The following is a 14,194-nucleotide window of genomic DNA, read 5'->3' as shown; positions in this document are numbered from 1 at the left end:
ATCGGAGTTTAAAATCTTCTCTTAGGAAGAATGACTCTTTGTTGGTTAGGCTACCTTAGGGCCATTATTTGCTGATATTTTTTTCTACGGATATGGAGCGGTTTGTCAGTGTTTCAACCGATTTAATATGCATAGAGTGTAAAAAGACCTAACCTATTACTTCCATTAATCCCCTACTGGCATTCTGAACAGAAATTTTGAGAATTCTGAAGCAAACAAAAGGCTTAACTTGATTTTATGAAATGGTAATTTTGTTTCTCTTAGTGACTACTGTATTCCCATTTGTTAGTCAATGGGCATTTTATGCATACACACAGTAGGTGAACACCTATTTATGAACAAATGGGGATTAATTATGATGACAATAGAAATCTGCTGTGAGCCAAATGATGTTAAACAAACACCTTATATAAGATATTAAAAGAATTTATTACAGGATACCAAGACTGACTGTGTGTGTACTTAAGACACAGCCTTTATACAAGCATTTCTGGAATCTCAGTCAAAACAGTTACTGTAACTATGACAACTTAATAAATGCCAAATATAACAATTTAACATTTATAATTAAGAGAGCAGCTGCCATCTGAGACCTTCTACTTCTAGACAGTTTAGTTTATATCACTTGAGTGTATACTCATGTCTTTCAGGCTAAAACATAAACAAACCCTCCATTAAGAAATCCTTATATCTACTTTCAGCTCTCCACGCAACAACTAGCCAAAGAATAACAGTTCACTTTATAAATTCACTTTTTTGTTGCTCCAAAATGGAAAGAAATAAGAGTCTTCCAGCCTCCTCCCTTTTTATGGAAATGTAATCAAGGATGGGGTATTTGTCTTCACATCCCATTAGGAACTATCCTGGGATGCAACAGACTCAGTTCAACTTTATTCAGAAGTTTCTTCTTAATTTTAAATAGCTGTGTCCTCAGACTGTACTTTTAGCAACTATATGGCAAGTCAGTCTGCCTCTTGGAAACTTCATTTATAGAAACTTATTTTGTCTATGCAAATGTTTCAGCTTTGTAGAAAAGTAGTATTTCAGAAAAACTGTAATTCAACACTCATGTACTAGCAATTAAGATGGTGGATCAACCTTACAATGACATCAGAGTCAGTGTCTCCAAAATGCAGCTGGAGCACATAAATAACCATGAAATATTTTCCTGAAATTTTTTGACAATGTCTTCAGATTTGGAACACAGGCTTCCTTTCAGGAATCTCCAAGTTTCAAGTCAAAATGCTGTACAGAATTAACTGCATGTTCTGCATTTTCCTGAACATACAAAAAGCAGTGAACAACCCTCTTAAAACTTTATAAACAAGGTTTAAATGCTAGGAGTAAAGTTCCCAAGAAACTTTTTAGATTTAACTGCAGTTTTCCATTCCAGAAGTGGTTTTCATCTTAACCATCATGGTCCATATCCTTCTTCTAGTGCTTAATTTGACTTGAACTCTAGATGAGAAATAAAATGTTCTGAGTATCACCAAGAACTACTTTCTTCAGGCCATCATTTTAGCTATACAAGTTTCATTCATCCCACTCTAGCTTCCACAGGTTCTCAGCTGCTATTTCAAAATTCTATTTGTGAAATGACACTGTTGCCATTGTCTTTGGAAATAAAACACAACTCTTCAAAAAAGAAACATCCATAATTATTTTCAGCAGAAACATGATTAAAAAACCCTGGTACCTAGTAACACAATGGTATTTCCAAAAATAATTACATAAACTACTGGAAAAAAGTGGAATGGGTACAGCCTGCTTCTGCTATGAGTTGCTAAAAAAAAATTTTAGACATTTCCTTTTGGAATTTGAAGGTGTTTGTTTTTAAAGTCTACTGTTGATCCACACAGGAAAAAAAATAGTCATTGGTAAACTCAGCATTCCTGTAACAAACTAAAAGGAATCCTGTTCTAGTATCACTTGTTGAGGGATCAGATGATTCAATATACTGCCTACAGGACTACAATGTCTTTCACTTGCAGCTATAAATTTGAATTCAAGCCAGCTGGAATAATGAGAACAAGCTTCCATCCCTATTAAAAAAATCCTATCTGGCAGTCCTTCAAACATGCAAACCAATTCATTAGATAATCTGTCCAGCACTGCACAAGGCATACTGTGCTAATTCAGTATACCTGCCACACCATCATCAGACCTCTTCATTGTGCATGTTGCACATGCTGACTTCTGATCCTCCTTCCCTTCCTATCTATCTGCAAGCCAAGAAGTTTTTTGATCACTCACTTTCTTAGACATCAGAGCCTAACTCAAACAAGTTCAGCTGGGTTATTGTAAGGGTTACCTTTTTTTTTGTCTTGACAAATTAAGAATTCAATACTTCAAATAGAATAGACTGAGTCATATTGGGATAGGGGACAGACACTGAGACAGTTCAGTCCTTAAATAAGCCACCATAAGGAGGAGAGGTTTGGCAGAGCAAATTGATCCTGCCCAAGTGTCTTCCCACACTTTTTTTTAGATCTACAGCTCAAACACAAAACATTCCAATAATTTTCATTGCTTGAATCATACCCGAAGAGAGTTATCTAAGGAAATAATCTAAGGAAAGGTATTTTGCAGAAAACAAAGAAAGAAGAAAAAACAAAAAAAACACCTCCATGCTGGGGTTCCCTTGCAGGAGCACATTTTTTGGCACAGGGCTCAAGAATCCAGATCATTCCTTTTTAAATATACAAGAAACTTTAGCCATCAAAACACTGAGATGAGAAGTGACACTTTATGCCATAATGCTTTAATGAAATGCCTGAGCAATAGCTGTTTCAGCTTCTTCTACTCCTCAACTTGATCACACGAGAACCACTTCCCTTCCTAAACCCTGCCTCTTGAATCACATTATTTAGCCACCGTACTTCAGCAGAAATGTTTGCTGGAACAGCTGTTTTTCCTTCGAACCACACTAGCAGCATTCTTTAAAAGTTTTCAACATCCAAAATCCAGAATATTTGGGGTAGCACCAGGAACGAAACAAAAATGGGATGGAAAAATGTTAAATAAAAATCTATTTAACAAGACAGAAAAGGTTAACACCAAAAAAAAGTGACACACGTAAGTTTATCTTCTAAAACAAAATGCTCCTCTAACAACTAACTACTAAAATTTATTGAAACCACCCCAATCATTTGCCACTGTTTATCTAAAGCTGAATTCTAGCTTGGGCAGAAAGAAATTTCAAGTTCACAGTGACACATCATTTTTACCCCATCACGTGAAGAAAAAAACCACTAACCCCCTTTTTCTTTTAATATACTTTTGTTATACTGATTAATCATTTTCAAAACAAATTTTTTTAAAAATATAAAAAAATACAGTAGTCATCAGTTCAGATGGACTTTGATGCAGAAAAAAAAACTAATACAGGAGTTTGGCTCCACTGGAGAAAAAAAAAGTTGGAAAAAACATTCTAGCATCAACTATTTAAAAACAATACAAAATCCATTTGTTGTATTTCTTGTAAGGACAATGCTGGACAACATTCTCTTCTTGCAAACAAAGTTCAGAAATGCATTTTGTTCTGAGTAACATTTCTGACATTTCACATATGCCAATATTCACTCATTTCTAACATTTTGCATTGCTAAAAATTGAATGTTATTTAGAAATCCGATGTGCTGAGCCACTTTTAAAAGCAAGTAAATACAGCCTACTTTTCATTAAATCTTAATTCATTGAAAGCAACTATACCCTTTAAGGAATGAAGTTTTTCTACATTTAACATTTTCATAGTTAACAACCTTATTGGTATTAGTGCAACAATATATATGCTAGTGAAGATAAACATAGTTTAGATTCAAATCATTCCGTCTGCTTGACATCAATCTATTAGGTCATAAGGCAGGCAGACAGCAAGAGAAAATCACCTCGGATCTCTGGCTTTTGAGTTTTACTAACTCTTAAGGAGAAAGAGTATTGCTTTGTGGTGAGCTCATATCTGGGAGAGCATTTAGTGACTGCATAAAAATGAATAATAAAAATACTGGCACATAAATAGGTCATGAAGATTAAGATGCTTTTCTTGTATTAATTTTACTTAGATTTCTGGGCTTTAAAGTAGAATATCACAGAACTGACAGCAGAAAATGAAGGTAGGCTGTTTACTACAACCACAAGTTAAAGTTAAATCACAAAATAAAAGGATTACAGACTCAACCGGGGAAAAGCACTAGGTCAGGACTGCAATCTCTATTAATTAGGTATCCCAGCTGGGCAGCGGGTATGCAGCTGTTAACTTGATCAATGACTTACCTAAATGTCATCTCTACTGATTCGCTTATAAATTACCAGCAAGTGAGACTAATGTACAGGTGCTAATTTATTTAAACTGTTCTCTGCAGTTCTACATAGCTTTATAAACTGCATCTGGCACCTAATGTTAGCTGTCAGTTGTACTTAGACATGCCTGTCCTAACGACTCTGTTCATTAGAAATGAGCACAAATTATGAAATATTGTGAAAAATGATACATCAAATGGAATGGGCAAAGCAAATCAATTAGAAAAACTTCATAGCACATATTCACACATAGGAGAATAAAACCTTCTAGCTTCAGAGTGAGGTCTATAATACCAATTAAAAAGCAATTGGTAGACTTCTGCAGAGTTATATATCAATTTGCTGTATTTTTTTCTCCTCCAGAAATACAGTTGTAATGCACAGCTTAACTTTTCATTCCTAAATAAAAGCACCAGTAAGAGGCAATTCTGATTCCACAACATCCAGAAGGATTAGCAAGTAAGTCAACTTATTTTCCTGTTTAAAACTTCACAAGGTTTAGCTTTTATTAAACTATACCTAAAACTCTGGTGAAGAACAGAATCCTATGATGTCTACTTTTGAGATACACTGGACAGACTGATTAATAGTAAAAGACATGGAGGTATATAAGCATTCATAAGAAAGAATTATTACTGCTCAAAATGTAAAACTTCATAATTCTCCTGCCGGTGCTTAAGCAGCTTTTATATTTTTATAACAGAAATTTAATTATGCATAGCAGACACTATTACACACTCTTAAGTATTTTCCAACACCTGATGGAATATGAAGAAGTCAAACATGTACCAGATACTTGCTATCACCAAACAAAACACTACTCTTTTGGCTGCACTTCCCCTCTTTTCAGAAACAGTCTGCAAAGCAGTCCCATACTTGTCACCTGCACTACATTTGTGAAAGCTAATTTCCAAAATGAATCTGCTTTTATTAATGATGGAACTCAGTTAACTTAGTGCAAACGATCGTAGTGCTGTGGATTCAGAAAGAAGCCACTACTTAGATATGGTCATCTTCCATTGCTTGCAGTCTTGCTGTCTGTAAGCCTTCCGCCAAGACCCTATCAAGGAAGGAAGCCAGGCTGCAGATTAATGCATTCTCCTACCATTAACCTTTCAGGCAAACTGAACTATTAGCATCATCACTGTACTGTACTAACACGGGAGGTATTCTGGTGGCAGGTCTGTGCATGAATACTTCACAAGGAAGTAACTCAAAAAGACAGAGGTCATTAAGCATAAGAAAGAACATCTGAAAAACACAGGAAAGGGAAATTCTGTAGTCTGTGCAGAAATAGAAAAGTCAATGTAAAGAAAAAGGCTGCTATTACTGCTGACCCAAATGCCTCAATGAATACTTTTACTGTGGATGAGGTCCTGTCAACTCTATACTGAGATGGGAAGGGTCCCTGCATTAGCACTTGTCTGTAGATAGAGCAAAGTGGTATCTGTGATTCTAAATTAAAGTAGTCACAGTATCAGTGCATAGCTTTGTACTCATAAAGCTTGATTTCCTAGAGATTTTTTATAAAGTCAAGCTTCCTTTATGGATTTTTCTGAGACCTGATAAAACTCAAGTCTCATTTCAGCGTTCCCAGCAGGCCATTAACTGTGCGTCTCTACTTTGGTGTCTATTTTCAGAGAAGTTTTCAGAACTTAGTTTTGAAGCCTGTCAAATGTGTTTGAAATCAGCCTGTATCACCACCTACAGATGTAGCTCTTTCCTGGCATAAGCACACTGTCAAGATCTCTTATGTAGACACAGCTATGCTGACAGAATTTTGCCACTGAGAGGGGCAACAAACAGTCTCCTTGCCCTGAAAACACTAAGCCATGCACACCTCTTTTGGCACATATCACATTACTATGTCTACCCCGAGGGCCCTGCTGATATACTGTGCTGCCATGGATATAGTAATAGTGTTGTTACTGCGCAGAGAAAGATTCAACCATGAGACTTCACACAGCTTCACCTAAGAGTAAATGTCACCAAATGACATTTCTCCCCCTACCTCTGATGTGTGATAAAAAAAAGACAGAAATGACAGAAGTGAAGACCAGGTGGGACATTAAAAAAAAAATCCATGCAACAAAACATTTTCCTGAGTGAAAGGGAGCATATCTATACATGAGCCTAAATGACACAAAGAAAGAGAAGACCACCCATCTGTCAGTTGTCAGAGGGAATGGCAATAAAATAGTATGTTTGGAGCTATTGATATGAGCTTAAATTCACATCTGTATTAAAATCCCTAAACTAAAACTGAGTGTTAGTTGTAAAACATCCTATAAATTTTAATTTGCATTACCAACAACCACAGTATCACACAAGAAATCCTGACCTAAATACACACAGCAGGTCAAATTGTGGGCAAACACTTCAAAGTACTACATAAACCTTTACAGTGCCTCTTATAACCTCTGATCAAGGGGATTATCCATTAGTACTTTTAAAAAGAACCTACTGTGCTTTAGCAAGATATGGTATACAGCTCTATACTGTGATGTCTGACCTCACATGGTAGCAGGGGTAGAATCTCTATTCACAGTCACAGCTGCAATGTTTGCAATGTATAGTAGCATTCTTTCTTATTCTGACAGTTTGATTAAAATTCACAGAGAGCTGAGGGGCTCATGCTGAAGTAAAGTGCTTTCAATATCTGAAACTCTACAGTAAATTACTTCTCCAACAGAGCAACTGTACTTACATCAATATCCTCTTGGGTAAAAGTTTCTGGATCTTCTCCCATCATGTTGGCTAAATGTCTCTTTCCTAGGTTGAACTCTTCAATCTGTTTTTTAATAAATTCCTCCGTGTATTTTTCAGGTCCTGAGGCTCCTACATTTTTCCTCTGCACTGCTGTAGTGGTATAGATTAGCCTTAACGTCTAACAAAAACAGAAAAGAAAAAAGTGAGAGATTTATTTTATATTTTTGGCACAGTGAACTCTAAATAAAATTAACAGTCTAAACAAGATATTCATACCTATAACAAGATTCAACACATTATTGTATTACGTTAGAAAAGGCAGCATTACTCATTAAACCATTTTCTCCCAATCGTTTAATGCCCTTAAACAGATAAACACATTCTAAAAGTTGATCATTTTCACAGATTACAAATCATTCAGAAGGTTTTTCGGATGAAGAAACATAGTATCATGTCAGGAACATCCAGCAAAAGCAAAACACAGCACTGATCAACAGACACAGTCTTAAAATTAAAATCTATCAGCAAATAAGCAGGTTTTTCCTTCACCTAAACGCATCCCGTAAGTATGAAAAGAATCTGCAGGGCAGCTCTCTAGTGGCTTTCAGAAGCATGTGGTTGCACAGATACTGCTAGAGGTTCTGGAAAGGTGATGGGAGTGTTCCTTCCTTGTTCCCAGTGCCAGCATGGACCATAAACTATTTCACCATCTCAGGTAGAACAATTAGAAAGCTAGTAGAGTAGCTCTCACCAGCAAATACTACTGAGCACTGTTCCAGCTTAGAAGTCAAAACTCAGGGAACAGTTATCTTTTGATCTTTGTGGGATACAAGCTTGTTTTTTCTTCTATCAAGACAATCAGTAGTCAAGAGAACTAATTTCAATCAAGCTCTCTGCCAGCTGAACAGGAGCTTCACTGACTGAGCAGTAATGTCCCAGTTCTGGCCTAGTGCCAATATTATGCACTATTTTGTCTCTCCAACATTAGTATTAAAGTCCTCTGCAGCTTAATTATTCCACAAACTGAATGAAAACTGATTATTTGTGTGGTCTTCTGTGGGTGGAGGGAGGGAATCGCAAGAAAAAAGGGTGTGTGGGACAGAAAAGCAAAGACAGAAAAAGAATCACTTTGAATCAGAAAAATATACATTTTTGTTCACCAGATAGTACCCAGAAACACTTATCTCCAGCCCCTTTAATGTGCCTCGGCTTGGCTTTGTAAGCAGACAGTGCAGTTCCACAAGGCAGAGCTAGCCCATCTCACAGTCCATCCCTGCTAGCATTCTTTCCTCACTCCCTCTACCTGCCCCACACCAGCTCGGGCACTTGGATTCTTCTGCAAGCCAGGTCAGCTCCCTAAATGTGGCAGACCAGAAATTTCTGCTTCTTCCTAGCCAGTGAGCAGTTCTCAGCTGAGCTGCTAAGACCAAGTGATTCAGAGAAGGCTCCAAGATGAGTCAAAATTGACACAAGACAGTGGCTGAACCACACAACTGGAAGCAAGGCAGTAGAGGGGGAGTCCTCTCTTCATTTCTTTGAGCAAATTATTAAATTGCCTCTGCTGCTCCTGGAGCTGTAGCCTCAGTCTACCTTTAGCCAAAATTAAAACCCAAACACACACAAAGTGAACTAGTTAAGAGTTGTTATTACGAGGAACAGAATAAAGCTAGTATTTGAAATGATTAAATGTCCTCCAAGTGACAAGATTTGTCTTCTCCAGATCAGAATTTAGACATGCCGATCATTTCAATGGATTTTACCATCCTGAGTTAAGCTAGTATGAATAGCACAAAACTCTTGCTATATTTTCCCATAACTAATGCAAATACAACTCTAATCTTCAAACTCAAATTATAACCACAATGATACAAACACACATCTCATGAGAACAAGAATAAGTGGATCTATTTGCAAGACAAACACAAAAGTAGGTTGAACTTCCACCTTCTGTTAGTAACATAGGTTAGCTTACACAAACTTCTCCTGTGACTAGAAGCTTTGGGTGTTCTGATTAATGGCCAAGTCCTACACGAACAGGAAATGAAACACAGCTTCTCCTGTACTTTCACAGAGCCCAGACCAGACATATTCTGGATGTCTGGCAGACCAGGATGGACTGGTCCAACACCTCCAATTCACTGCATATATGTAAAGCTATTCATGATCAATTTACCCATCTGTGACTGTCACAGACTTCAGTATACAACCCCAGTTAAAATTTCAACTTGGAATAAAGACTACAATACCCTGCCTTGAACCTACGTACAGCACATGCCTGTGCTGCAGGGTAAGTCCTGTGAATTCAATAAGGTTTGATATAGAAGGTAATCTTTGAATAACAAGGTCACACAAGATGGAAAGAACTGACCCTCTACACTTTTACAATTTGACATAGATAAAGATATGCCTTTCAAGGTATGTACCTCAGAAAAGTAACCAATACTTCCGTCAGAGAAGATTTTAAACAGCTCCAAGGCACAATTTGGTGCTGAAGAACCTGTTGTTGATTTGTTTTCTCCACAGATTGTACATATCATACTCAACGCCAGTCCTGGTCTGATCCTTTTTATATATATATATTCATGTTTTCTGTGAGGTTACATTGACATATACAGAATTAAAAGAAAAATAATCAAAATTTTAAATGTACACATTTTCCACAGGCAAGGCTCTGGTGATTTCCTTAGAAAACAGTAAGGAAAGCAGAAGTATCTCTGCAAATTTCCTATTATTCTTTCCTAGTCACTCCTCAGGAAAGAATTCATCTTCTGCCTTGCTTGTCTTAATAGTAACTAATTATTTGTAATTCCTGTTAATGAACATATGATTCCTTATTACTTGGCCCAGAATTGCTTTCTTCCTGCTACGCTTTAAACAGAATACTTTAAAAAGGATTGCTTTCATCTTATTCCTGTCAATTTCTATTGTAATTTTCTCATTTTTTGTCCTCCTTCCCTCAAGCTATTCATATTCTTCCCTGGTTTCAATTCGTCACTAATCAAAAGTCCCTGGACACACAAACTGTTCATAATTAGAAAACAGCCTCTTATGCAAATTAATATCTATTGTATTGGGTACCTCTTCTGGGATGAGTACTATTTCATGGGTGGTACAGGCAAGAACTGCAAAGCACAGCTAAATGCTTCTGGCGTTTCAGTCAAACAAGAAAGCATGCCCCTCTCCTTTCTAGATGAAACCACAGGTTTGCATTCAATTCTATACACATTTCATAGAGCATTACCACAGACAGCAGCCTCACCATTTTTTAAATAGCAATGGTTATCAACAGTACTTCTGAAATAACACACTCTTCCACGAGGACATGGGAGAAGGGAAAGCCTTTACTTCTGGATGCAACTACTTGGTATTAACCCTCCCCTCCCAACTCCTTCCCGAGCAACCTAGCATTAAAACAGTTTGGCAAATCCTGATTTTCCAGGAAGACAGTAAATTTATAGAAAAACAGCTTACGTAAAATTTGTCTCAGAAAAAAAAAAACTCAACACCTTTTTCAGACAACTTCAATTTCTCCAGCCTATTTTTTCCAAGAGAAATAACTAGGACCTGTCTGTTTACTCATCCTTTTGCTTCACTGGAGTTATATGGATATAAAACCAACATGTATCACTAATGGACAAATCAAATTTCCTGTATTTTTTGAATGGGAGGAAAGGGGAATTGGAGACAGAAGGCTTGAATTCAAAAGAAAACATCCATTTTACAGCATGACAGCTACAGTGATAGATATAAGACAACACCAAATGACATGGCATGCACACAGCTGCACCATTTTCATGTTGCTTCCATGCCCTAAGCTGGCAGACTTCAACCACCTCCTTTTGCAAGACCATGCAGTTCACAGACAAATTTGGACTAAAAAGTTTTCTTTGGGGTAGAGTTTCTAGCACTAGGAGATGCAGAGCCAGATGTACAACCATATTAGCATGCAGCACTAAAGCTGCCCTATGTCCACTGCTCCGATCACTGGCACAGCTAGTGCTACTGAACCCAACAGATATACAAGATATCAACAGCGGTCTTCTGGTCACTTATCGCACAAGAAAAAAAATGTATTATGTAGCAATCATACAGAATGTAAATGCTTGGACCCATCCCGAGTTTCTAAAGATTTAATTTTTGCTCAATAGGTGAGTTTGGGCTTTCTAGTGAGCTGTTTCACAAAAATGTGTTTTAACTGATTTACTTAAACATATTTACATAACCTCAGATTTCAGTCAACCTACAAGCTAATTAGGTGAACCACTATCAGGTTTATGTTTTAAGATTTTGTAAAACACATCAGAAAGTATCACAAGGTGTCAGCAAACATGCATAAGTGATTTATTTCATATTCCTTCTTACACCCGATTTCACAAAGTATTTCATCAGAAGAAACTTTTTCTCAGAACAAAGTCTCTTGACAGGTTACTGTAAAATTGCATCTCCCCCCCCCCCCAAGAAATCTATCTTCTGTGCATATTTGATCAAATCTACGTATTAAATTATGCTTATACTGTATACTATGGAAATAAAAGGTAGCTCTAAAAGTATAGATAGAAGACCAAGTGTCAGATGTGCGTACCAGGGAACAGAATTCAGATCCCATTGTTTTGAGGCACAAGTTAATCAAATAGTAACAGGCTCTTCAACTCTAGCTCAGTTAACAACTGCAGAAAAAGCTACTCCATTCCAGGCATGTAGTTCTGAAAGACTGTAACCAAAGTGCTATCATCTCTTTCTGATATCAACACATATACCATCCAGTGATTTAGAGAAGGTACCCAACCCAATCAAATTAAATAGCATGTACGGTACCCTGAACTCTTCTGCTGAGAACAGCTATTCAACCACATCAAAAGTGACTGAAAGTAACTATGCCAGATCTTTTCTTTTCTTCTTTATAAGTTGTGCTAAATCTCTGTGGTTTTCTTATTAGAAGAAAACTAAACCTATTGTTCAGTCAAAGCTAAAGGAACTACAATTACAAAGTTTCCCATTTCCTTTCTCAATGCAAGACGCTTTCAAATACAAAAAACCCCAAGAAATTAAATGTTTTCCCCCACTAAGACAGTAAGTAATAAACTAAACTCCAGCAAGGGCTTTTTAGGATAGGCATCATAAAAAAGTTCCCTAACAGTAAGGACTTGGTATAAGAAATGGTTATACCAGGTCAGAACAAGGGTACATCAACACATTACCCTGTTCTCAACAGCAGCTGGTATCAGAGGCATAAGGAGAGGACAAACAGATCATGATAGTTTTCCCAGGACACTTCCCCAGATCCAGGGGAATCAAAGCGATCCAAAGACATGCTGATATCTTAACAGTCCTCAGTTGAAATTTTCTTCCGAGTTGCTTTTTGTATTCACATACATTCTTAATATCCCGAACATCCTCATCAACAGTTCCACAGGTTAACTACTAATGGAAAGAAGAGTCTCTTGTTTCCTGGGTCCTGTCTCCCATTAGTTCCCTTCATACCCTTTGGTTCACAGAGAGTTACAGCATGATTTCTATATAGCTACAGGCTTAGGTACTGATCCCATCTCTGGGGTCAAGAGGGGCAGATAAATGATCTCGAGGCCCCTCGCAGCTGTACCTTCTACAGTGACTCCTCCTTTGAGGTCGTTTCCTCATTTACAATACAACTTATTTTCAGCTCAATCTCAAGCAGATGCCTGACCAGTAAAGCTAAATTACAATCATAACTACACCTTTCATATAGGATAACAAAAGCAACACAAACTATTCCAACTGAGATGAAATCAAGTGTTAAGAGCATTTTCAGCCTTGTTCTCTTTCTCATTCCTTGTACAACTTAAGTGCATGTAGGTCTGACTGCTGGGCAAGGAACTACCTGCACAGGCATCAGTCTGTATTCCTAATGGTTAAAGTTAGCCTAGAAGTAACCAATATAAACATTTGAAATTGCTCCTTCCAGTATTACCTTTCACTGCCTTACTGCATCCATCTTCTGTTATGCCATGGTTTGGTTTAGTTCAGCCACACAACAGTTCTTCTTCAACCCTTATTATCCTAAATTACTTTGTAACTTGAAGGTGTTACCAGCATGCCTTTTCATCCGCTTGCTGGTCACTGATTATATATACAGGTGTATCAAATACCACTGCACAAACACAGTGGCTGTCCTCAATACTGACAGTAGCTAAGCTTTTTAATTAAACGGCAATCAGCTGACACCGGTATATCTCAAAACAAGCGGGTACTTCTGTTTAATCTGAAGTTACCACAGTTGCGGAGCGCATTTCCCTCACCACCGCAGGAATCGGGAGACTTCATTATCTACTGACCTTGATATGACCAGACACAATTCATGATGATCAACCTAAAGAACTGCGAAAGTACTTCACTCTTGTATTGGCTTTAGTCCATACGTGGCTCTGCTAATTCTAGCGATATACGTAAGAAATCAGGTCTTAACTACGCTTTTTCTTAAGAAAAAGAAATTCAGCTCACGGAAGGGCTGACCTGAACGCGGCGCCGGCCCTCGCCCTCCCCGCCCCAACGCTGCCTCCTCCCGGCGCCAGCCCCGCGCACCGCCGGCGCCCGGTAGGCCGCAGCCCCGCCGGCCGGGCCTCCCAGGGGCGGGGGCAGCACCACACCCCGGCCCAACCGGGGCCTACGGAACGACCGCGGGCTCGCCCCGCCGGGGACACCCCGCTCCGCCACCGCCCGCTTCCCCGCCCCGCCGCCACCTTCCTGCTCGCCTCCTGCCACGGCACGGAGTTCCCCCCGGCTCCCCAGCAGAGCCCGGGGGAAGCTGAGCCCGAAGCCGAGCCGAAGCAGGCGGGGCGGCGGGGAAAGGGCGCGGCTCTCACCTGGGCACGCGGCCCGCCCGGCGCCGCCGCGCTCCAGCGGCCGCCCAGCCGCAGCACGCGCCCCACGGCCGCCGCCATTGCCCGCGGCGCCCCGCCCCGCCCCGGCCGCCAGGGGAGGGCACGGCGCCGCGCGGCAGCGCTACGCCACGGGCTCCGGCGACACCGATTGGAGGACGGAGCTGGGGGGCGGGGCCGCGCCTGCGCGTTGTCTCCCGTGGCGCCTTGCACGGCCCGGCCCGGTCCGGCTCGGCCCGGCCCCGCAGGCCGGCGCCCTGGTGGGGCCGCGGCCGTGTGGCGGCGGTGGGGCCGTGTTTCGGGAGGGTGAGCGGGCCGCGGGTGGGTTGTCA

The 14,194-nt window shown here is 39.6% G+C and overlaps 1 protein-coding gene across 2 annotated transcripts in view; it reads right to left on the bottom strand.

The window, feature by feature from the left end:
* Nucleotides 1-13,949, bottom strand: part of MRPS9 (mitochondrial ribosomal protein S9) — a 33,952-nt gene extending 20,003 nt beyond the window's left edge. For both annotated transcript variants that reach the window (XM_074930449.1, XM_074930457.1), the window contains exons 1-2: nucleotides 13,848-13,949; nucleotides 7,007-7,186 (exon numbers count right to left, since the gene is read on the bottom strand). In XM_074930449.1, coding sequence (XP_074786550.1) covers nucleotides 7,007-7,186; nucleotides 13,848-13,925 — 258 coding nt within the window. In that variant the 5' untranslated portion in view covers nucleotides 13,926-13,949. The remainder of the gene's footprint in view (nucleotides 1-7,006; nucleotides 7,187-13,847) is intronic.
* Nucleotides 13,950-14,194: the final 245 nt, after the last annotated feature.

This window comes from Athene noctua, chromosome 1 (genome assembly GCF_965140245.1).
Source record: "Athene noctua chromosome 1, bAthNoc1.hap1.1, whole genome shotgun sequence".
NCBI lineage: Eukaryota > Metazoa > Chordata > Aves > Strigiformes > Strigidae > Athene > Athene noctua.
The sequence above is the reverse complement of the archived record's forward strand: the minus strand, read 5'-3'. Positions and strand labels throughout refer to the sequence as shown.